This window comes from Mesoplodon bidens (genome assembly GCF_964165515.1).
Source record: "Mesoplodon bidens genome assembly, contig: HAP1_SCAFFOLD_653, whole genome shotgun sequence".
Taxonomy (NCBI): Eukaryota; Metazoa; Chordata; class Mammalia; order Artiodactyla; family Ziphiidae; genus Mesoplodon; species Mesoplodon bidens.
In genome coordinates, this window is record NW_027671700.1 from 157,141 (window position 1) to 182,834 (window position 25,694).

The 25,694-nt window shown below is 44.4% G+C and overlaps 2 protein-coding genes across 3 annotated transcripts in view; one reads left to right on the forward strand and one right to left on the reverse strand.

The window, feature by feature from the left end:
• Positions 1-25,694, forward strand: part of LOC308611134 (transducin-like enhancer protein 1) — a 60,475-nt gene that overhangs the window by 13,688 nt on the left and 21,093 nt on the right. Inside the window, exon 5 of one of the 2 annotated variants that reach the window (XM_081260034.1) lies at positions 10,341-11,071. The exons of the other annotated variant lie outside the window; for it this stretch is intronic. Coding sequence (XP_081116160.1) covers positions 10,341-10,502 — 162 coding nt within the window. The 3' untranslated portion in view covers positions 10,503-11,071. Of the gene's footprint in view, positions 1-10,340; positions 11,072-25,694 lie in introns of those variants that run through there. 2 annotated transcript variants of the gene reach the window in all.
• On the reverse strand, positions 1,604-9,465 carry LOC308611133 (spermatogenesis-associated protein 31D1-like). The gene is given in 6 exon segments (XM_081260033.1): positions 1,604-2,353; positions 2,355-2,435; positions 2,437-3,753; positions 3,755-5,041; positions 7,819-8,542; positions 8,821-9,465. Coding segments are annotated over 6 exon segments (4,065 nt in total). The 5' UTR covers positions 8,928-9,465; the 3' UTR covers positions 1,604-1,804.

A 25,694-nucleotide genomic window follows, 5' to 3' on the forward strand; every position in this document is an offset into this window, starting at 1 on the left:
GGGCCGCCGCCATTAGGTCGCGGAGGTGGGGGTGGGGGAGCAGTTCGTTGCTGCTTCCAGGCTCGGGTCCTGTCAGTGGGCGGCTGCGGCGAGGGCTCTGGGGCTCGGCAAGACGCAGCCTGAGCTTGTCCCGGGGGCCCCCCAGTTCACCTGCCGACCAGAGGCCGGAGGGCCTGGAGGGCCCCGGGCTAGAAGGCCGCGATCCGCTTCTTACCGCGCTCTCTGCCGGAACTCAAAACTTCTATTTTTCTTATTCTCAGTTGACCTAATAATACTAATGATAGTGTATTGGGTGATTATAGTATATGGATAAGTGAAATAAATGACATCAGTGTTACAAGGGACAGGAGGGAGGAATTGGGAACTCTGTTATAACGGAACCTGCACTACCTATGAAGTGGTATAATGTTCTATATAAAAGTGGCCTTAGATTAGTTGGAAATGTATATTACAAATTCATGGGCAACCATGAAAATATTTTTTAAAGAAGAATACTTGACATGCTAAGAGAAGAGAGAAATGGAATCATATAAAGTGCTTGTTTAAAATCAGAAAAGGCAGGAAAAAAGAAGAAAAAAGAATACACATAAATACTAAACAGTTACAGATATGACAGATATTAATCCAACTATATAAAAAAATCACTAAATGTAAGTGTTCTAAATTCACCAATTAAAAGACAAACTGTCAGTGCAAGATCCAATTATATGTTGTCTACAAAACACCCACTTTAAATATAAAGACACAGATGCAGTTCTCTGGTCAGCCTCAAGGACATGGTGCTTGGATCAGATTGAGGAATTGGGGAGCAGGACAGGGTCAGAATATGGGAATGATGAGGCATGAACTTTGTTCCACCAGTAAGGACATTCTTTCCCTTCACTTTTTCTTTCTTTCCCACTCACTTTAAGACATCTTTTGCTTACTCTCAGCTGTATTTTACCCTGGGAGGTAGGTGGCTGCCTGGTCAACATTCCTACCACTGACAGCTGAGTGGTGCTTTTCCTCTGCAAAAAAAAAAAAAAAACAGTCATTAACTGAGCAGCCTGAAAAAATACCCCGGGAGGGGAACCACTTCCCCAGGGTGCCTTTCTAGTAAGGAAACCTCCATATCAAGTTTAAAGTATGCTCTCCCGATATATTAACATGACCCACATAACAGATTTTTAAGGAGCTGCTGTGCTGTTCCTGGACCCTACGGCAAGTAGCCCAGGGTCCAGTAGAGCAACACCTCTGCCCAAATAGTGCCATTCAGGGTTCAGCCCCCTGTAGGACCCTCTGGTCACTGAGTTCTAAATAATGATTAAGCTGTTATTTCTTCTTCAGCATTATTTTCAGAAAGTATACCTGCACTTAACGCTTCTCAGGTATAAAACACCTATCTCCCTTACTTCTCTACAGGATATAAAACTTTCAGTGAGGGGGTAGATGTGGGCTGCTGTACATTTTCATTAAGGCTAAGCTAAGGGGCAGAAGACAAAGCCCATCTCCTCAAATTGCATCAGGGAGGAAATGGGCTTTGGGGCGGGGCGGGGGGGTGGCGGGGGTGGAAGAGGCACAATATCTATTTCTCAGCAAGAACTCCAGAGGACTGGTCACCTTTTAGCCAAAGCAAAAGGAAACAATCAGTAAGAGCTGAACTATCTCGATCCTTTCCCTTACACATAAGCCCTGAGTTACCCAAAACCCATGCCCCCAACACAGTACACAGTACACAGAAAAGATACACTATTATTAGATAAATATTTGTTGGGGAGAATCAATAACCTCTACAAGGAAGGAGTTATTTCTGGATGGGAAGTCTTCATTCCTGGAAATCCTGGGGAAGTGTTTTCTGTCTAGACAGTAGAGACAGATGTCTGAACACAGGGCCTTCAGCAGTGCTGAGCACAGTGGTGGGGGCCTGGCCAGCTTCACGCCTGCGGGTGGGGCTTGGATGGGGCACAGGCTCCCTGTGGGACACAGGTGGGGGATGTTTGTGACACAGTCGCTGGTCCTTGAATGCCACAACTTTCTGGGGGTGTCTCTTCTTATCTCTGATCTGTCTTGTACTACTTGGAGGATAACTCTGGCCAGCAAAGATAGCTTCTTGATGGCAGGACTTGATATTTGTCAGTTTACAGGAGGGAACCCTGTGGTTGAAAGGATGCCCCTGGACAGGCTCTGTCCAGACCTGCACTTGCGCCTTTTGCTGAGTTTTCCTAAACTGCACTGGGGAAGGAAGGGGCTCTTGAGAGTAGGTGACATCCATTGCATACTGACACCCCGGTTTCTCATCTAGGAACTTCCTGATGCCTGTCGCGATTTTCTGAGCTTCAGTTGTCCCAGTCAAGGCAGCTCTACTTTTAACTAGGCCTCCCTCTGTTCTGCACAGTTGATATGGGGCTGCCCTTTTCCTGGGCATCTTCTTGCCTTTTGTGTTTTATCCCAGAAAAAAAGCCATTGCGAGAAGTGCTTCATTCTTTTTCTGATATGGCCTTCAGGAAGAGGCTGTCCCTTCTGTGATAGGATCTGGGAAGACTTGCTCGCAAGTGTCTTCTCTAGTACCATCTCCTGAGTAGGGAAACGCTTCCTCCTAAGTTGGGATGTCCCGAACCCTTTATCCCCTCGATCAAGCTCTTCTGCCTTGGGCTCCAGAGGGCTCACTCTCTTTGCAGTTGGTGGGAAATTCTTATCCTGGCACCTCCTTAAGGCATGCTTAGGGACCCAAGGTTCCTGCTGCTGCTCCATCCTGATTCCTCTGTCCTCCAAATGGACATGCAGCACCTGGGAAGCTCCCATGTCCCCACCTGAGACGCCCTGGGCATGAGTCAGTGAGGCCTCGTAAGTCAAGTTATCTGAAGCAAGGGATGTGTCAGTGGGTTGGCCTTGAGCCTGGCTACGCTCCCTGTTCTCCAGTTTAAAGTTCAACTCACTGAACAGTTGTTCTTTAAGGTCTAATGATTTAGGATCTTGGGGAACTGGTAATTTGGGTGGGGGGCTTCCAGTGGTCACGGTAGTTTCTACTTTATTCTCATTCACATTTATCATTTGGGAGCTCCCTGGCTTGCTAGTTGCCAACATGTCACTAGTTTTTAATTGAAGAGTATCAAGCTCCTCAGCCGTGAATACCTCCCTAGACCATCTGGGCATTGAAACAGGTTCTGACTTCTCCACCTTTTTGCCCTGTTGCATTTCTCCTTTATCACTGGAACTCACACTCTTATGCTTCGGCTCATATCTGGCCCCAGCTTGCTTTGCAAGCAGCTTTTGGGGATATCTGTTGGCTAGTTGAGTCTGTCTATGACCTGCTTTCCCTGTGATGCAGAGGGAGACAGGCAGACGAGTCTGTCTGGCATCCTTAATTCTCTGAACACCCTCTGCCAGCCCACGGTTGACATCAGAGCGTGGTTGTCTCAGGACCCTCTGTCCTCCTTTGCCCACAGGCGAGGTGGCAGGGAGAGAACGATCCAGGTCAGGGGCTGAATTTGTTGTTCCCACTTTGTCTCCATGGAGAGATGCAGAGCTTCCTCTCAAGGACTTGAAGCTCCCAGATTTGGAGTCTGCCTCAGAAATCACATTGGTTGAGGAGGGCAAGTTGGCATGAGACAAGGACTGGCATGAGGCATCTTTCAATTTAAAGATCTGGATGGATTCAAGGACCTTGCGGGGAAGGGCCCACAACATCCTCATATGAAACCTTTTAATATGGGCTTCCGGCAACTGTTGTGGACTGGAATCAACAAAAGTCAGGTCCTGGAAGGTATTCAGGGGGGTAGGCCTCACCCACTGATGATGGCAAACTTCTCTGTTTTGTTTGGGTGTGGGATTTCACAGAAAGAAGCAATCTTTGCTTGATAGCATGCCATGAATTACGCACAGTCTCAGGGAGCCGGCCCTCATGTATGTCCTCCAACTTCTTGCTCAAATGTCCTTTTAGGACATTTTCAAGTTGTCTCCGACTTAGACTCTTTGCTGACACCCTTGAATTTTTCTCTGAGAGACTCACCATCTGACTGTTTAGGTCATTCTCAGAGTCATACCCCAGATCCTTACCTGAAGAGCTCTTTGGGTCATTCAACAGGTGATCTTTTGGGCCATTCTCTAGGCTGTGTCCCAGATCTTTCCCCACATCTTCCTCTAGCTGGAACATTTCTGAGCTCCTCTCATGGAAGCTTCCAGTTTGGCCCAATCCAACATTTACATTTTTGCTGCTCTGACCCTTAAACACAGAGATGAGTGAGGCTCCATTATTGCTCTCCGACTCAGATGCCTCTGAAAAACCATTTGGAGGCAATCTCAGTGACACAGGCTTGTAGATTCTGTGGGGCAGGCCCCACTCGTGCTGGATGAACCTCTTTCGAAGGTGATGCTCTAGTTTCTTCCGAAGTTCCTCACTGAGAGGAAACTCCCCAGGAAGGACGGAGATTGAAACATGGGCCTGGGGGGCCCAGTGGCGAGGAGTGTTAGGAGCTGATGGACAAAAGTCTTCCCGAGATCTTTGGACCACAGAGGGTAAACCCCACAAATTTTCCTGTTGTTTCTGCAAAATGTTCCATTCCAGCTGTTGAATTTCAGATGAGAAGAGAGACTCTGACTCCTCCTGAGGTCTGTGGAAACTTACTCCACAGATCGTAATCTGGGGTAGAGGATCAGATGGTATGACTGGGAGTGGGGATTGAGGGTCGGCCTGGGACTGGACCTGAGTGAGAGGTAGGGGCTGAGATTGAGGCAGGGTTTGAGGCAAGGGTTCAGGCTGAATCTCAGGCAAGGACAGAGGCAGGGGATCGGGAAGCACTGGTGATTCTTGGCCTGTGGAGGCATTCGAGTTTCCATTGAAAGTAAAGACTGCGGAACTGTCAGCCAAGACATGAACAGCAGAGGGCAAGGACTCGCTGTGCAGAGACGGGAGACCCCAGAAGAACTGGATAGGTTTTTGCTGTAACTGGTCCTCCAGGGTCTTAGGATATGGGGGCTGCTGATGCACATGCAGCTCCTTTGGTTTGTCTTTGCTGCTCCAAAAGGGAAGGCACACTGCCGAGTCATGCTTATCAGCAATTGACTCTGACATTTTCCGTAAAAGACCTATCTCCCCTACTTCTCTACAGGATATAAAACATTCAGTGAGGGGGTAGATGTGGGCTGCTATACATTTTCATTAAGGCTAAGCTAAGTGGCAGAAGACAAAGCCCATCTCCTCAAATTGCATCGGGGAGGAAATGGGCTTTGGGGCGGGGCGGGGGGGTGGTGGGGGTGGAAGGGGCACGATATCTATTTCTCAGCAAGAACTCCAGAGGACTGGTCACCTTTTAGCCAAAGCCAAAGGAAGCAATCAGTAAGAGCTGAACTATCTCCTTCCTTTCCCTTACACATAAGCCCTGAGTTACCCAAAAACCCATGCCCCTGAGTTACCCAAAACCCATGCCCCCAACACAGTACACAGTACACAGAAAAGATACACTATTATTAGATAAATATTTATTGGGGAGAATCAATAATCTCTACAAGGAAGGAGTTATTTCTGGATGGGAAGTCTTCATCCCTGGAAATCCTGGGGAAGTGTTTTCTGTCTAGACAGTAGAGACAGATGTCTGAACACAGGGCCTTCAGCAGTGCTGAGCGCAGTGGTGGATGCCTGGCCAGCCTGACGCCTGCGGGTGGGGCTTGGATGGGGCACAGGCTCCCTGTGGGACACTGGTGGGGGATGTTTGTGACACAGTCGCTGGTCCTTGAATGCCACAACTTTCTGGGGGTGTCTCTTCTTATCTCTGATCTGTCTTGTACTACTTGGAGGATAACTCTGGCCAGCAAAGATAGCTTCTTGATGGCAGGACTTGATATTTGTCAGTTTACAGGAGGGAGCCCTGTGGTTGAAAGGATGCCCCTGGACAGGCTCTGTCCAGACCTGCACTTGCGCCTTTTGCTGAGTTTTCCTAAACTGCACTGGGGAAGGTAGGGGCTCTTGAGAGTAGGTGACATCCATTGCATACTGACACCCCGGTTTCTCATCTAGGAACTTCCTGATGCCTGTCGCGATTTTCTGAGCTTCAGTTGTCCCAGTCAAGGCAGCTCTACTTTTAACTAGGCCTCTGTTCTGCACAGTTGATATGGGGCTGCCCTTTTCCTGGGCATCTTCTTGCCTTTTGTGTTTTATCCCAGAAAAAAAGCCATTGCGAGAAGTGCTTCATTCTTTTTCTGATATGGCCTTCAGGAAGAGGCTGTCCCTTCTGTGATAGGATCTGGGAAGACTTGCTCGCAAGTGTCTTCTCTAGTACCATCTCCTGAGTAGGGAAACGCTTCCTCCTAAGTTGGGATGTCCCGAACCCTTTATCCCCTCGATCAAGCTCTTCTGCCTTGGGCTCCAGAGGGCTCACTCTCTTTGCAGTTGGTGGGAAATTCTTATCCTGGCACCTCCTTAAGGCATGCTTAGGGACCCAAGGTTCCTGCTGCTGCTCCATCCTGATTCCTCTGTCCTCCAAATGGACATGCAGCACCTGGGAAGCTCCCATGTCCCCACCTGAGACGCCCTGGGCATGAGTCAGTGAGGCCTCGTAAGTCAAGTTATCTGAAGCAAGGGATGTGTCAGTGGGTTGGCCTTGAGCCTGGCTACGCTCCCTGTTCTCCAGTTTAAAGTTCAACTCACTGAACAGTTGTTCTTTAAGGTCTAATGATTTAGGATCTTGGGGAACTGGTAATTTGGGTGGGGGGCTTCCAGTGGTCACGGTAGTTTCTACTTTATTCTCATTCACATTTATCATTTGGGAGCTCCCTGGCTTGCTAGTTGCCAACATGTCACTAGTTTTTAATTGAAGAGTATCAAGCTCCTCAGCCGTGAATACCTCCCTAGACCATCTGGGCATTGAAACAGGTTCTGACTTCTCCACCTTTTTGCCCTGTTGCATTTCTCCTTTATCACTGGAACTCACACTCTTATGCTTCGGCTCATATCTGGCCCCAGCTTGCTTTGCAAGCAGCTTTTGGGGATATCTGTTGGCTAGTTGAGTCTGTCTATGACCTGCTTTCCCTGTGATGCAGAGGGAGACAGGCAGACGAGTCTGTCTGGCATCCTTAATTCTCTGAACACCCTCTGCCAGCCCACGGTTGACATCAGAGCGTGGTTGTCTCAGGACCCTCTGTCCTCCTTTGCCCACAGGCGAGGTGGCAGGGAGAGAACGATCCAGGTCAGGGGCTGAATTTGTTGTTCCCACTTTGTCTCCATGGAGAGATGCAGAGCTTCCTCTCAAGGACTTGAAGCTCCCAGATTTGGAGTCTGCCTCAGAAATCACATTGGTTGAGGAGGGCAAGTTGGCATGAGACAAGGACTGGCATGAGGCATCTTTCAATTTAAAGATCTGGATGGATTCAAGGACCTTGCGGGGAAGGGCCCACAACATCCTCATATGAAACCTTTTAATATGGGCTTCCGGCAACTGTTGTGGACTGGAATCAACAAAAGTCAGGTCCTGGAAGGTATTCAGGGGGGTAGGCCTCACCCACTGATGATGGCAAACTTCTCTGTTTTGTTTGGGTGTGGGATTTCACAGAAAGAAGCAATCTTTGCTTGATAGCATGCCATGAATTACGCACAGTCTCAGGGAGCCGGCCCTCATGTATGTCCTCCAACTTCTTGCTCAAATGTCCTTTTAGGACATTTTCAAGTTGTCTCCGACTTAGACTCTTTGCTGACACCCTTGAATTTTTCTCTGAGAGACTCACCATCTGACTGTTCAGGTCTTTCTCAGAGTCATACCCCAGATCCTTACCTGAAGAGCTCTTTGGGTCATTCAACAGGTGATCTTTTGGGCCATTCTCTAGGCTGTGTCCCAGATCTTTCCCCACATCTTCCTCTAGCTGGAAAATTACACCAGGGCTTTCTGGAAGTGAGTTCTCAGGAACAGGCTTCAGTAAGATGGCAATTGATTTAGATTGAGTGACAGATAAAGTGCAGTCTGGCTGTGGTGAAACAGACAGAGCTGGTGGTGCATGATGACAAGCAAAAGAATCGGGGTGATTCATTGCCTGGGACAAATCTGATAAGGGGTTGATATCTTGGGAAAGGGTGGTGTCAAGAGAGAAAACGGTATCCGGAGACAAAGTGGCCTCTCGTGGGAGAACAGGACCTGCTGTCTGAGTGTCACGTGGTAGGAGACGGGGAAAGGCAAGGGGTTGGGGTGGGGAGTAGTCCACAGGGAATTTGGAATCCAAGGAAGGAAAAGGCTCTGGTGCCAGAGAATGACCCAATGGGGAGGGTGAAAAAGAGTCAACTAAGGGGGTCATTGGGTTAGGGGAGAGAACAGAGGTGGGCAGTGTGGTAGGCTCAAGCAGAGAGGCTGGTGTTAGGTCCCTTGGAGGGACTGTTGAGAAGGCAGGGGACAGAGTAAACGATGACTCAGTCACAGAAGCTGTGGCAGCCAACGGGGACACAGAGGAAGTAGAATCTTCCAGGGCCTCTGGGAGTAGCAGCCGACTGACCTCAGCAGTTGCATTATTACACACCTCACAGAAGGGGTCTGGACATAAGAGTTGACGCAAGCGGGTGGTGTCATCGTGCCGGCCCAGGGTGCTGCAGAAGACAGGAAGTACAAAGGTGCAACCAGGACCAGAACAAGGAAAGGGGGACCTGCTGGCCTGGCAGGGGTGGGGTCACTGGAAGCCTGCTGCCCCTTCACATTGCTCCACATCCATGAGTTCACAACATGCTCAGTAGCCCTCACCTCAAGGCCTTCATCACATACTCATTCCTATGCTACCCCCTGCCATGACTACAGCAGGTTGCACTGAATCCCTGGAATTGCATAGAACATGCTAAGGGGGGATCAGGAAAGAAGGGGAAAGAGTCACCTTTTCAGAATAGAAATCAGCTGCGTTTTCTCCTCTGTTTCTGTCTGGTGACATCTCCAACCTGAGAAACCAGGAGAGTGGGTTATATGTAATGAAGGTAGAAGCATAGGTATAATAAAGGAGTCCCCTTATGGGAAACCCTTGGGATATTAGACTCTGAAAGACCCAAGAATTAGTAGATGAGGTCAAATGGTCAATGATATTAACATGTGTATGTTGCTTCTTGTAAAGTACTTTCACATGCATTTTATCTCATGTGATGCTCAAAACCACCATGTGAAGCCCAGAGATCAGTGTTGCCTTAGAGAGGGATCTGATCATCCAGGAAGTCAAAGGACTTTTACAAAGTCAGGACACAGAAGTTCTGACTCTTGACATCTCACCTGGCCACCTGTTGGGAAACACCCATTGCCCAGGTCCATCACTGCTTCATGCCCAGCGATGAGCAGAGCAGGGAATCTGAGAAGTGTCTCAGGCTCTGACTGCCTTCCCACAAGCCTCTCCTCTGAGAACTCTGGTCTCTGAGAGAAACTGTACCTAGCAGTTGACATCCTCAGAGATCAGGGACCTTGGATCTCCTGGAAAAGGCAGGAAGGGTCACCCTTGGAGAGTTCAGGTGGGATAGGCAGAACCTTACCTTTTGGTGTTCCACCTTTCCTTCTCCTCTTGGCTCTGCCCTGATGCTGAGAACAAAAGAAAAGAATGAAGGGCTGGGGCTCATTTCTCTCACTCTTCTCTAGGAAACTCAGATTTTCATTATCCATGAATAATATGACTCTCTTTTAATTAACAGAACTTTATGTTCCTTCTTTTTATCAATTTTAAAGGTTTAAAATGCTTTCCATTTTTTTCTTCTTTGACAAACTCAAAGAAGGACTTTCGACTATGAGGTCCACACTTGATATTCTCAGTCAGAAGTCATCTGCCCAAGGAGGGCCTAGCATCTGAGGCCAACAGTTACGTCCATGTCCCTCAGATAGGACCCTGTATCCTGGAGCTCAGGCTCCAGCCTATGGTCAGAGGCTCAGCATTGCTGCTCTGATCAGCCCAGCACAAAGGAAGGCTTTGTCGAGTGATGCCTGACATGAGAATGTGAGGCATGATCAAGCAATGGGGAACTCTGTTCTCCTGCAGAGATCCCAAACTCTCTAAATAACCCAACCCAGGGCCACAGAATTACTGTTTGGGATTTTATCCTGGAGTCCTCCAAACACTCAGATGGGACATGGGCTTCCACTGGAAGCAGCCGCAGAGCACAGGGAGACCAGGTCGGTGCTTTGTGACCGCCTGGAGGGGTGGGATGGAGGGGGTGTGAGGGAGGGAGATGCTTGAGGGAAGGGATGTGGGAACAGATGTATATGTATGACTGATTCACTTTGTTATAAAGCAGAAACTAATAAAAAAAATGCACACACACACACACAAAATGTGGGAATAGAAATGGAAACAACAATAAAGAATCTCCGTTGGGGGCTCACCCAGGGCTGCTTACCTTTCGGATGTCTTTGGTTTTACTAAAGATAGATGAAAATGGCAAGCGCACCAGGTACCACAGGAACAGAAGAAGCAACCCCAACCCGCACAGGACGACGAGGTTTTGGTCAATATCCAAGGATGTTGAGTCACAGCTCGGACATGGGTCAGTAAGCTGTTCAAAAATGAGAGAGCGTTCCATTTTCTGAATTCCGTTTTCTGAATCACAAGGCTGCTTGAAGTTACTGAAGTTATTGAGCAGTCCCAGGCCTGCATCACAGAGCACTGAAGAGTCACAAAGGGTTTCTGAGTGTGGGGGAGGGGACAACATGGAGAGGGTGTGTCCACGGCCCCTCCCCCACCCACCAGTCCAGCAACCCCTTCCGCCCCTGCTGGGCCTTCCAGGTCCCTCTGCCCTACCCTGCCATCCTATTTTCCAACTCCATCCTTTCATGGTTTCATATATTTACAGTAATGAAATTTTCTGCTTGTCCCATCGGTAACCCAGATACTACCTGGGTCCCCTCTACTGTTTGATAGAAACTTGACTTGGGTCTCACCAATTCCACTGCCTTAAGTGTCTGAAATACTGTCTGGAAGTTTTGCTTGTACCCACACATTTATACTCAGGATCATATATGTCCTTAAATCCATCTTTCCTATAGAATCTTTTCACTACGCAAACCCAGTTCTAAAGAACTTAAAAGTTCTTTTATCCAGTTTTGTGAATGTTGAATAGGGAATTTTGCTTTTTGTTGCAGTCAGCCGTTACCATCTTCAGTCAGAGGGGCTGACTCAAATAATTAAAATGAAGACTTCATTGTTCAACATTCACAAAACTAAAGTTACTATAAAATAAATGTAAATAATTAAACTTTCACGAGATCTTGAGGATAAGTCTGTAGCACTTATTTTTCTGAAGTTAGTGAAGCTTAAACTGCATAAAGACTTTTAGGACATGCTACACACACACACACACACACACACACGCACCCTTTGACAAACCAATCTGGTATTTTCAAATCTAAGAATAAAGTGTTTTCTCATTTTATTCCAATCTTCCATCTTTTGTTTTGACCCTACTTCTTCCTACTCTACCTAAAATACAGACAGTCCCTGACTAGGGGACATCAATTTTCTAACATGTGCACAAATCCCTGTCCTAGTCAGTTTGGGCTGCCGTAACAAAACACCATAGACTGGGTGCTTAAACAACAAACACTTATTTCTCATAGTCCTGGAGGCTGGGAAGTCCGAAATGAAGGCAACAGCAGATTCTGTGTCTGGTGAGACCTACTTCCTGGTTCGTCAACAGCTGTCTTCTCCCAGCAACCCTGCAGAAAAAGTGGGTGAGAGAGCTCTGTGAGGTCTCTTCTATAAGAGCGTTAATTCCATTCATGAAGGCTCCACTGTTGTGACCTAATCACCTCCCAAAGGCCCCATCTCCTAATACTATGATATCATATTGGCCTTAGGGTTTCAACATATGAGTTTGGTAGGACACAAATATTCTGTCCATAACACTACCCAAAGGCTGTGCTAAGTCCTCTGGTGGCACGGTGGGACCCAGGAATGTCAAAGCCTTAGAGAAGAATCGAGTCTTGAGCAGCCTTACCTGATTATCCTTGTGGGCCCTGTAAATATCATCTTTTCTTAAGTGTGCCTTGCCACAAAGGTTGAGAAGCTCTGCTCTATATAATCATCCCCATAAATGTTTGAAAATCAACTACCTGCCATGCTTTTTTTCAGGCTCCTCTTGTCGGGTTTAAATAATCTCAGTATTTCCCTCCCCTCTTCCTACATCTTCCTTTCTAAACTCTTTATCTTCATGATAGCTGTTCTCTGAACTGTCTCCTAATTTCTCATGTCTTTCTTAAAGTGTGATGCCCTTTATTTGACACCCATGGCCTAGCACAGTTACTTGATCTCCTGTGAAAGGGTTAGACAGCCTTCAAACCCACAGAGTCTTCTTTCAATTATGCAGGAACAGGTAACCTACCCTGAGGATAAAATCTGCCAAGAGGCACCACTTCCTCCTGACCTTGATATGCAGCCTCAGCCAAGTTTTCATTTAATAAATATTTCCTGCTGGAAACTAGGAGACACCAGTACCTGTAAGTCGCAGGCTCTGTCCTTAAGGACCTCATGGTGCAGTTTTAGGGGCAAGCCCTACACAGGTCAAGAGTTACATAACCGCACAGGAGAGGTCCCCCATGGCATTTGTGAATTGGCAAGTGATCTCTGGAGTAGATCAGAGAAGGGACAGATGCTATGGGTGATAACTGCTCAGACATTTTATGCTCCTTAGGCAGGTATCCCTGCATGCCTCTCCAATTTTCTGATACAAATTAACGATCCTTGGAGAAGATGGTTATAGAAGAGCTTTTCTCTTTTAAAAGGGCACATGTTGGCTAGATATTCTTACATACATGTGTGTGCCTTGCGTGTAAAACTTACAAGAAGTTTCAATAAAAAGGCTTTTCCCAAAATGTTAATAAGATTCCTTTTCAGAACCTGGTAGAGCTCCTTCAAAATTGAAAGAAACAAAGGACTAAATGTACAGCACTTTTCTTTGCTTTTTTTTTTCTTTTTGTACCAACCACAAATAAACTCCATTGGTATTTAGTAGGAGAAGTTCACAGCACTTATCCTTCCTAGACTAACATCAATGATAAATTATAAATTTATTTGTCTAATTTATAAAACATTTTGCTTTCAGCGATCTCAGTGCATTTTCACAAACATCCTGTGATGTAAACAGTACAGGTATTATTGTGCCCATTTTATCAGTAAATAAAACTGAAGTTCAGAGACGGGAAGAAACTTCCTTAGATTTGGTTCAGCAAGTAAGTAGTAGAGCCCTGCCTACTAAATTCCCCACATTCTCCATGCTACTATTTTAAACAATATAAATAAGTGACTTCTTAAAAAGTATGCCCTGGTACTAAACTTAAAGTGGTTATGTGATTGAGAATATTCACTTTATCCATTAAGTGAGGCCAAATTTGGGAAGTAAAGAAAAGCTATTTTTGGCATCCTATCACCTCTTAGGTACCTTTTCCTTTTCATTCTTAGCACCAGTATCTTGGTAAGTGTTCTCTATTGCCCTCTTAAAACCTACTTTCAAGAACTCTATTACATATGATTCTCAGTAAGGTATAAATGAATAATAAAAGCTTAAAATGTCATCCCTCCCAGGAACACATGTCACACATTTTACATATATCTAACCCCAAAGCCTTGTAATAAAGCTCTCACCAGAGCATTTCAGGCAGCCATCCTGAGGTGGCAGTGGTGGCTTTCAGTAGAGTGAGAGCTTCTCCTCTCCGCCCAATGACATCTTCCCAGTTGACCTTCATCACTACACAGAAGTCTGGTTCCAGATTTCAGGCTGCACATGGTTAGATTATCCCCAAGAAAGAGTATTTTCCAAAAGCTCTACTAGAATAGTACACTGCCTATTGGAGGAGACTCAGTAGGGATAAGTCGTTCGTCTAGGATTGTCACATGTCCTCAGTGCTCTCGCTCACATCCTGGCCACAGTCCCAGGGATGAGCCACGTAGAGGGAGCTTTTTTTAGGTTACCAAAGAGCCTGAAGAACAACAGATTCTAGAGTAGAATCCTTTAAAACTGAACTGAACACTGCCGCTTTAAGATGTTCTTCGTTCATACACACACCACACTTTCATTGAACTCTACCACGTAGTATTTCTAGTAGAAATATCAAGAAAATAAGGCATTGCCTCTGCCCTCAGGCAGGTCATAGTTCAGTAAGTAAGGCCTGCAAACAAGTATAATAAAGTGATATGAACTATAAAAGAAGTAGGAATAAGAACACAATGAAAATACAGATGAAAGAGCAATTAATTCTTCCGCCAGGAGGGAGATGAGAGAGAGGCAGGGAAAATTTCAGACGTGGTGCCAACTGAGATGGGCCTTGTGAGGTCACCTCCTCCTCCTCTCCGTCCTTGCCCTGGCCCTCTTCCTGTTCCTCACCCCCTTCCTCCTCACCCTCCTTTGCTTCTTTCTTTAGACTTTAATTTTTAGAGCAGTTTAAGGTTCACAACAAAACTGAGCAGAAAACACAGAGCTTCCATATGCCATCTGACCCCCCCAACACCCCTCCACACACACACACAACCTCTCCCACTATCAACATCCAGCACCAGGACTTCCCTGGTGGTGCAGTGGTTACGCCTGCCAATGCAGGGGACATGGGTTCGATCCCTGGACCAAGAAGACCCTACATGCCACGGAGCAGCTAAGCCTGTGCACCACAACTACTGAGGCAGTGCTCTAGAGCCTGTGAGCCACAACTACTGAGCCCGCAAGCCATAACTACTGGAGCCCACACGCCTAGAGCCCGTGCTCTGCAACAAGAGAAGCCACTGCAATGAGAAGCCCATGCACCGCAACGAAGGGTAGCCCCCGCTCACTGCAACTAGAGAAAGCCTGCGCGCAGCAAAGAAGACCCAACACAGCAGAAAGAAGGAAAGGAAAGGAAAGGAAAGAAGGGAGGAAAGGAGGGAGGGAGGGAGGAAGGAAATTTAAAAAAAAAATGCAGCACCAGAGTGGGACATTTGTTACAATCATACCTACATGGACACATCATTATCACCCAGAGCCCATAGTTTACGTGAGTTAGACAAGTGTATAGTGACATGTCTCCACCATTGTAGTATCACACAGAGTAGTTTCGCTGCCCTGGAAATCCTCTGTGCTCTGCCTCTTCACTGCATCCTCCACCCTAACCCCTGGCAACCACCAATCTTTTTACTGTCTCCAGTGTTTTGCCTTTTCCAGAATGTCATATAGTTGAAATGATACAGTGTGTAGGTAGCCTTTTCAGATTGGCTTCTTTCACTTAGTGATATGCATTTAAGGTTCCTGCATGTATTTTCATGGCTTAATAGCTCATTTTTTCAGTGCTGAATAAATACTATTCAGTTGTCTGGATGTACCACAGTTGATTTATCCATTCACCTTAGACATCTTCTTGCTTCCCAGTTTTGGCAAAATGAATAAAGCTCCTATAAACTCTTTTTCTTAAAAAAACACGTTGTTGAGGCATAATTCACATACCATATAATTCACCCATTAAAAGTGTACAGTTCAATGACTTTTAGTATATTCACAATGTTGTGCATCCATCACTACAATCAATTTGGGAACATTTTCATCACTCTAGAAAAGAAACTCTGTTCCCCCTAGCCTTCACCCTTCAATCTCATCGCTCTCCCCAGCCCTAGCTTACCACAAATGGACTTTCTCTATAGATTTGTCAATTCCAGACATTCATATAAATGGAATTATACAATATGTGGCCTTTTATATCTGGCTTCTTTCACTTAGCATAATGTTTTCAAGGTTAGTCCATGTTGTTACATGTATCAGCACTTCACTTCTTTTCATGGCAAGTAATATTTCATTTTATGGATATACCACATTTTGTTTATACACTGATCAGCTGATGAACATTTGGTTTGTTTCCACTTTCAGCTATTTTGAATAAAGCTGCTATGAACATCTGTGTACACATTTTGCTGCAGACATATGTTTTCATTTCTTGCTTATTCATTTTTGCAATAACTTAAAGTCACACTTTGTCTAAGTTTGTTGTTTTCTGAGATTTGGGTAATATAACCATATCAGACTCCCTGTGAAATGAAAGCTTTGGAGTCTAAAGGCAGTTCCTGTCAAATGTCTGGGTGCATCAATTTGCCCTCCTGCCAACACTCTCAAAATTAGCCCTTGAGTCAGCAGGAATGATGGTGATGCATAATGCTTAACATTTAAAAGTAATGAACACCTTATGTTCTCAAGTTCCTATTCTTAGAAAATCAGAGGAGGGTGTGGGAAGAGAAAGTGCAATCTAGCCAAAGTGAACATGAGCAAACCTATAACATATATAAAAGTGCATGTGTGGTCACACTAAAACATTGGGCATGTGTCTGAGGATGAGAGTAGCCAAAAAAATGAGGCTGAGAAAGAAGGGGACTCAACTGTGAATGACTTTGAATGACAGTTTAAGAAACCTGAACTCTGGACCAAGGGAGTGGGAAGCTAAGGTTTTCATAACCAGAAGAATGGCATTCCCAGATCTCTGTTCTGGAAAGATGACTGGCAACGTGACTGAGAGTTAGGGGGAAACATGCAAATTATATCACATAGGACTCTTTCTCTTGCAGATGATAGAAAACCTAATGAATTCTAGCTTGAGCAAAATTTTTAATTTACTGGCTTCTATTTCTCTATAACACAGGAGCAGATTCAGTTTCTGACTTGCTACCTCTTGGTTCTGCTTTCTTGGTGTTGACTCATTCTCAAGCCACTTCTCTTATAGTCCCAAGGTGGCATCCAGCCAGGAAAAACAGAATTGTTGTCCCAGTTTCTCAACCAAAGTCCCAACATTCAAGTGACTGGGACCAGCTCAGGTCATAAGAACACCCATGAAATAATTACTGGGAACCAGAGAATACTACTGGCCTAGTCTCGGTCAGTGCTACTCAAAGTGTGGTCCGTGGACCAATGCCTGTTTCCACATGTTTGTTACCATCTACAACAAGATAAGTTTAGACAATCAGCCATAAAAATAAACGAAATTGAGTTCTTTGTAGTGAGGTGGGTGGACCTAGAGTCTGTCATACGGAGTGAAGTAAGTCAGAAAAACAAATACCATATGCTAACACATAGATATGGAATCTAAACAAACAAAAATGGTTCTGAAGAACCTAGGGGCAGGACAGGAATAAAGACACAGAGAATGGACCTGAGGACACTGGGAGGGGGAAGGGTAAGCTGGAATGAAGTGAGAGAGTGGCATGGACATATATACACCACCAAATGTAAAACAGATAGCTAGTGGGAAACAGCCGCATAGCACAGGGAGATCGGCTTGGTACTTTGCGGCCACCTAGAGGGTTGGGATAGGGAGGGTGGGAGGGAGATGCCAGAGGCAGGAGATATGGGGATATATGTATATGTATAGCTGATTCACTTTGTTATACAGCAGAAACTAACACGCCATTGTAAAGCAATTATACTCCAATAAAGATGTTAAAAAAAAGGTAAGTATAGAAACTGAGGATGGTTAGAAACTTGTACTGCAATTTGAGAGAGTCATTAAATTTCATAATAAAAACTGAGGCTTATATTTTGTATGTCATAGTTCGTGTGTCATTTTTCCAGTGATTCATTTTTACTATATTTTATACAAGTACCAGTCCACAGTGGATGGGGGTGTGGGAGATGAAGCAAACTGGTCCTTCACCACAGATAGTCTGAGAAACCGTGGTCTCATATACATGGTCCACTGTGAAGCCTGCGGGTGAATCAACATTCTGGAAGCACACAGGGAGACTTTGGGGAGCTCTTCTCCCCTCGCCATGAAAGAAGGCAAAAATAAATGTCCACTATAATCGGGATCTTAGTTGGAGAGAGGAAGGACATTCGCAGCCTTACTTTAGCTCTCTTATTTTCTCAAGCTTTTGTCCACGTTGATCTGCCCTTATTAAGAGTCCCTAGTAAGAATTTACTCTGCATAAGCTTTGGATATGGCCAGTTTAATAGGCTAAACATTACATGGGCATTCACCTGCCTTGCCCATTAAAACTTGTATTACTAGAATCAAAGCATTTGAATGGCTCTCTTAAGCCATTAAGAGAAAAACAACTTTGAGCTAGAGTAACACAAGGTAATTACTAAGCTGAACGAAATTCCTCTGCCATGCTCTTGGCACTGAGGTATGGAAACTCTACAGCCCTATAAGAAGTCTGAAGGAAAAAAAATGTTTTATACAAATTTCAGGGGTCTAAGTTTCTCATTAAAAGTACATTTTAGAAAGTTGTTTTAAGTTAACTTGCTAGGGCAGTTGTACGGCAAGCAGACGGATGTAGCAATTTGTCAAACTGCAGCTTTCATCTCTCTTTTAAAATAATATGGAAACAATAAAAACACAATTAAAACTAAAATTAAAAAAGCATAATCTGAAAGAGTATTTTGATTTTTTTCTAATTAAAGCTCTGCAATTAAAGTTTTGCTGGAGAACAGCCTGTGTTTTTCATCTCACAAAGGGCTAATAAATGCACAGAATTTGAGATGTCTGCTAAAACTCAGAGCTGGAAGTGACCTTGGAGAACCTTCTAGTCTGGCTTTCTCATTTTACAAATTGGAAACTGAGGCCAGAGCAGGTTTATTTCTTTTTTCCTTAATCCTTTCTTTCATGTGTGTGCATGTGTGTGTTTTCTCTTGGTGTCTGCACCTAATTTAGTCACTCAATATAGGACTTTCTTCTTTCCAGTATGAAGACAAGGACTCAACAAACACCAAAGTTTATGCAGTACTACCTCGAAATCTGCAATTTTTGCCTAAGTGAACTTCACAAACCATTGAGATAGTAATGCATTTTTGTGAAAACCAAATGGAAATACAGCATGTGCCTTCATGCCTTCTGCAATAAAATAAGCTGAATGTAACTTCAGTATTCTTTGGTGACCCCAGCTTAGTCTAATAAACAGCTGTGATACTGCAGAGGAGCAGGTGTAGGCGGTCTGGGACTTGGACACAAATGTGCATTGTCTCCAGCAGTGCCCCACAAACCTGCTATCATTTTAAAAATCCATCACCTGTATTTTAGGAGTTTACCTCTTTTTCATAAAAACACAACAGTTGTTTGCCAAATGTACATATGCAGTGCAAAACTGACCTATGACAGAACTGCCTTTAGCAGGTCACGGGGCTACCCTAAAGAGTTAATGTAGTTTGGATCACTTTTATCCCCTCAGGGGGTGAGGGAACGACAGGAAGGAAATGGAATATAACAAATAATATAAGATTTGGTGGGTACTTAATTTGTGCCCCAAACTTTCACTCATTTCATTTCTTAACTATCTTGTGAGAGAAGATAGTTCTCTCACTCACAGATAACAAGACTGAGCCCCAGAAAGATTAAATAACTTGCCCAAGGCCATAAGCGCTAAAAAGTGAAAAAGTAAGGATTTGAACCAAGCTTGCTTTGGTCCCAGACGTGCATCTTCAGTCCACACAATACTGTCTCAGAGAGTAGAGTCACTGCGTCTTGATCACTGACTTCATTTTAACATGCCAGGAGCTATATTTTGCTGTATAACAAACCACCCCAAAAATTAGTGGCTTAAAACAATGAACATTTTATTTGCTCATAATTCTGCAATCTGGGTTGGGCTTGGCTGGGTGACCCTTCTGTTGATCTTACTGATGGCTACTCACGTGGATTCATCCAGCTGGCAGGTCAGCAGGGGCCTGGGCTTGACTGAGACACTGGGATGGCCAGGCTTGTCTCTCAGGGCCTCTCCCTCTTATGTGGCTTTTCTGACAGCCTCTCCACATAGCTGTAGCAGGCTAACAGCATTCTTATAAAGCAGATCATGGCTCTGAAGAGAACAAAAGCAGAACTTCTTAAGGCTTGGAACAAGAACTGATAGAGCATCACTCTGCCACTTCCAGTTAATTAAAATAAGTCATACTCCCAACTCAGGTTCTAAGAAAGAGGACTACACAGAGGCAAATACTGGGAGATCACAGGGGGCCAACAAGGTAACAGTGGTCGCTATACTCTTCTTGAACTGTGGCACAATCAACTGTAAAAGTTGCTGTTTCTTCTATACCTTCCATTTTTCTTATGTGCAGTTTTTCACTCTTTTCCTGTTTGTTTCTCCACTTTCTCCTACCATTTCTTAGCTTTTCTGCGTTGTAACTGGCCTTCCCTAGGCAGCCACAAATAAAGGATGCCTCTCCTTCAGAGCAGTGAACTGACCAATCGCATCTTGTCAACCCTATTCTTCAGGTCATCAGTCTTTGTTAAAGTGTTCTACTGACAGAGGTTGCTTTGTCTAGGTTTTTGTTTCATCTTGTTTTGCTTTATAAACTGCGTTCAAAGCTGGAAGTCTAATGTAAAGGAAATAGGACATTACTGCCTCAAGAAGCAACTTAAGTGAGTACATTTAAAAGCTTCACCCTTATAAATAAAATTTAGAATCTATCATACTCCTCTTCAGTTTTACCTGCAAGAAGGCAAGATGTCCAGTTCAATGGCCAAGGCAAGAAATCAATGTTTATCATGTTTTACATGCTTTAACTTCCTTTAGCAGTCATTCACTAGGGCAGAGAAGGAAGAGAGGCCTGTAGGAATCAGATAACTTCCAGCATTACAATTCTAGTTCACAGCAGGTTGCTTCTTACACGTAGCTAAAATGAGATCCGATTAAACTTCCATTGAATCATTCAACCTGTCTGATCACTGCTTTCTGCTGTCAGGAGAGTTTCAAGAGTACTAAGAATTAGGGCCAGGAGAACTTGCTGTACAGATACCACAAGCATGAAGAGGGCAAAGGAAATAAGAGAAAAGAATTGTAAACACCCAAGGTGAAAATTCTTGCAGAAGGGGATCATGGGTTTCCATTTGAAATACTGACGAATTCAAATGAAAGTTAAAAGTTGAAACGTGAATTACCCTTCAAGTGTTTCCAAATCCATTCACTGACAATGTTGATCATTGTGTCTTTTATTCTGCACCCTGAGGCCAGTCACTGGATCCTTGATTGTTGCATTACGTCTCCACCAGACATTTAGGTGCAAAAATGAAAGGGGATTAAATTTAATTTGGCTATGAATTGCTCAAGTGAAGGAGGCAACTGAGATAAAATGTCTTTGTTACTATTTTAGACTAATTCATCGACTCTAATCTGTGTTCTGTCGTCACAAACATCAAAAGTTGATTGAAAATGGGTGTAAATTCATACATAAATAATACACAAACTCATGACAACCCTCATAATGATTTACAAAGTCCAATAAATATTCTAAGAAAATTTGGAGAATCTGACTAGATTCTGATGTTCTCAGGAAGAAAAAATTGATAAGTTTATCAAAGAAATTTTTGAATGAAGAATATGAACGGCAGCCACACTAGATATTTAAGTACAGCATAAAGCTGAGCTGGAGGGAGTGGTGCCCACCAGCACCAGTGTCCACATGGTGGGGAGAGCGCCAACGGTGGCTGCCGCCAGTTGACTCTGTCCCCAGGGTGAACAGCAGTCGTCACCATCCCTCACCCCATGCCTCTCTGGGAAACTCTCCAAGACCAGTAAGCATTTTTTGTGAGAAGTCTCTTTTAAAACTGCTTTTGCTATATCCCATAAATTTTGGCATCAACATGTCTCATGGTCTGCCTGAAGGACAGGGCCTGGATCTGACCCCATCTCTTCATCCCAACCTCCAATTCTCCCCCTGGACCAGCCTTCACCACCCTCAGCCTCAAGTCACCTGTCATGGTCTCCCACACGAGCTCCACGCTTTTTACCCTTTTGCTCACATGTTAGCTTCTGCCCTTTTATATGGAAAATAAACACTCTATGGTGAAAAAAAATAAGGCTATGATAATTAAAATAAGACACTACAGAAAGAAGGAAAAATATAAAGATATAGAACACACACTAGACAGTCCAGAATTGATTTTTTTCCATACAAGAATTGGCTAGGAAACAAAAGTGACATCACCAGAAAGGAAGAACTATTCATTAACTTGTGCAGGAATAACTGGGTAGGAATTTAAGGGAAATAAAATTAATTTAGACCCATCTTTCATAGTGTATAACAAAATAAATCCCAGATATATTAAAAAGTTAAATATTTTTAAAACATCCTTTTCCAAATGCCTGCTCCAACAAGGTATTAGATCTGTGAATTTAAAACCAAGGATGACTTCCTAAGCTTAAAATCCTTTTAAGAAATCATAAAACAAAAGACCAACTGTTCAGACTACATAAAATTTGAAACTTCTATTTGTAAAAAAAAAAAAAAAAAAGAGTAGCAAAACCAACTTTTTAAAAAGAACAACAGCAGATTGAGAAAATGCATTATTTTACTATTATAGCAAAAGAAAACCTTTTCACATTTATTTTTGATTTTTAAAAAATGTTTGTTTATCTTTGGCTGCGTTGGGTCTCCATTGCTGTGTGCGGGCTTTTCTTTAGTTGCGGCGAGTGGGGGCTACTCTTCATTGTGGTACACGGGCTTCTCATTGTGGTGGCTTCTCTTGTTGCAGAGCACAGGCTCTAGGCGTGCGGGCTTCATTAGTTGCAGCACGCAGGCTCAGTAGTTGTGGCTCGCGGGCTCTAGAGTACAAGCTCAGCAGTTATGACACACGGGCTTAGTTGCTCCGTGGCATGTGGGATCTTCCCGGACCAGGGCTCGAGCCCATGTACCCTGCATTGGCAGGTGGATTCTTAAACACTGTGCCACCAGGGAAGTCCCAGAAGTTCATCTTCTTTAGCAATTTATTTTCATATATGGAAAGGAAAAGAAAAATGGTTAAAAAAACCTCTAGGTCCTTACTGCATAGTTAATTCATGAAACCCTGCTGCGCCTTACTGTACTCCTTGCTCCACAGTATTCCAGTCATTTTATTTTCACATTGTCTGAAGACAAGTGTATTTATGGAGCAGACTACTTGAAATAGGAACTGTCCACTAAACCTTGAAAACGTAGTCGCTGCGTCTATAGCTGACTTACCATTCTGGTGCTCTCTCTCAACCCTGAAGCTCTTAGAAGAGACCTTTTATCCACTTTATAAGTATCAGGCCCAACATGACATATAAGCATTTCACAAAATAGTTTGAATTTTGGAATAATTTTGATTCAAATACTTGGATGCAGAGATGGAGAAATGAAGGAGGCAAGAAGGTATTATTCCTCTGTTCAGCCCCTTGCACTAGGTTTGTGTCCCAAGGAAAGAGGAGCATCTCTGTGTTTCTACATGGAGCACGGCCCTAAGGAGAGTGAAAGGCACACAGGGCTGTCCTGCCATCTTCAGGGTGTGAACCACTCTTCCAGGTTTCCTGGCAGACTAGAAAATATGGCTCTTTCATGGAGGGCACACAGCAGTGTCAGTGTGACAGAGCCATCCTCGGATACCTTAGCTGACACCTGACATTCCAGTGGCTGCCAAAGTGGAAGAACAAATGGAACATGTTTTTGAAACCCATGCAAACACCTCTGAGGATGCTCAGTGTGTGTGTACTTAGGGACCAAAATGCTACAACAAGACAGAACTATAAACCAGGAAATTTTTGCTTGATACCATTTCTCGAACTCTATTTACGCCCACAAATAGGTGAAACCCAAGGCAATTCAGGTCACACTGACAGATGCATTTGGCCAAGTTGGTACGTTGAATACCAACTGTTGAGTTTCTTGACCTCATCTGAACAGTTCTCTGATGTGTGTGGTCAAAGGAAGGTCACGGATCTCAGGAAAGCATCTCCCTACCACACCTGCTCTGTCTCTGTGTTCTTTGTTCCTCTAAGTCCCCAGTTTACTGCCATCTCCTGCCCCCGCTCTCCTTGCTGGCACAGGCTTTTTTGAATATGATGTGTCTCTTTCCTGGCTCATTCTTTGGCATTTCACTGAAACACCTGCTATCAGACCTCAGGAATAGGGAGAGTTATTTTTTGCCTGGTCAGGAATGAGCATTTGGTGGGAGTCATTTCTTTAGTGTGCAGTGCTCTGAACCCAGTGCTTTGGGTGTGGAGGTCCAAGGCATTTCCTTGGGGAATCTGGTCAGCTTCCTGGTATAGAAGACTTAAGTTAGCCACAATCCTTAAAGCAGTCCTATGAGAACATATAAAATACACTTCTATGTTAGAAATGTCCTAGCATTTTTGGAATTAGGTACTTTTGAGTGTTTTTATTCCATAGACATCACGGATGCCATATCTCAATTGCATTTCAATTACTGACTTATACTTCCGCAGTATAAACTTTGTAACTTCTTGACCACGAACTAGGTTGAGCACTGAGCTTGCTTCCTTTCTTTCCCTCCCTCCCTCCCCCTTTCCCCTTCCTTCTTCACTCCCTCCCTCCTCTCCTTCCTCCTTCCTTCTTTCCTCCCTTCCTCCCTCCCTCCATCTCCCTCCTTCTCCTTCCTTCTCTCTCTCTCTCTCTCTCTTTCCCTCTCTGGCTTGGGTGATTGTTGATGCCATTCAGAAACAGAGAAGATGATCTGTTCAGTTTCTAATATGTCAAATTTGAATTATCTAAACAGGTAGAGATATCCTCTACCCAGTTATGTCATACATAGTAGAAACTTTATAAACACCTGTGATTAAATATATTTGGGGTCCAGTTCTGGAGCTCAGCAGAGAGGGCAGCCTGAAGATGTAAGTAGGGGTCTTCAACATGCAGGGTGGACGACATGGGCGTTTTGGGTTTAGAAGATGTCCCTTGGGGAATCTGCACAATGGGAGAGTGAAGGACAAAGCTCTGGGGAAACAGACCAGGGGCCGGCAGAGGACCTGAGAAAGAGCAGTTAGAGAAAAGTGAAGATAACCAGGAAAGAGAGAGGTAATGGAAACTGAGGGAAGAGAAGATGCAAGAGAGGCTGTGTGACAAAGAAGAAAAGGCCTGCAGTGCCCTGAATCCTGCAGCCCCCAACCCTGGCACCTGGGGGCAGGGAGCAATCACTATATAGTCACAAAGTTTGTTGCTTTTTATAGAGAGGGAGGACTCATTCAGAACCAGAATGAGCAACATTGCCCCCTTTAAACATTATTTTTTATTAATAAACCTCCACAGAATTAACAGTATTTTATTTTTAAAAAATTTGTCTCTTCTTTTTTTTTTTAACCATTATTCATCATCTCTTTGATTACTTGCTCAAACCCAGTACACGTGTATAAGGGTATCAGAATTGAGAAGTGAGGGAAACCACTTTATTAACAAGAGAAGAGTGCTTATTCATATAGTTCCTTTAGTCCTCAGTCTTATAATGTCTACTCATTTTCAGATAAATTTCCCCCCTTTCCTTTAATGAAGTTATGTCATAGACCTGTAACACAGATTCTTTGCTTAAATGTAAAAACATTTAAAAATAAATGTGTACTCCCTTCACTCATTTCTCCTACCACCCCACCCCCTGCCTCTGGCAATCACTAATCTGTTTCCTGTATCTGAGCTTGTTTTGTGTTTTGTTTGTTTGTTTTAGGGTCCACATATAAGAGAGGTCAAATGGTATTTGTCATTCTCTTTCTGACTTATTTCACTTAGCATCATGCTGCCCACCCATGTTGTTGCAAATGGCAAGATTTTTTTTTTTTTTTTTTTTTTGTGGTACGGGGGCCTCTCACCGTTGTGGCCTCTCCCGTTGCAGACCACAGGCTCCGGATGCACAGGCCCAGCAGCCGTGGCCCACGGGCCCAGCCGCTCTGCGGCATGTGGGATCTTCCCGGACCGGGGCACGAACCCATGTCCCCTGCATCGGCAGGCAGACTCTCAACCACTTCACCACCAGGGAAGCCCAAGATTTCATTCTTTTTATGGCTGAGTAATATTCCATCGTGTGTGTATGTGTGTGTGTGTATATATA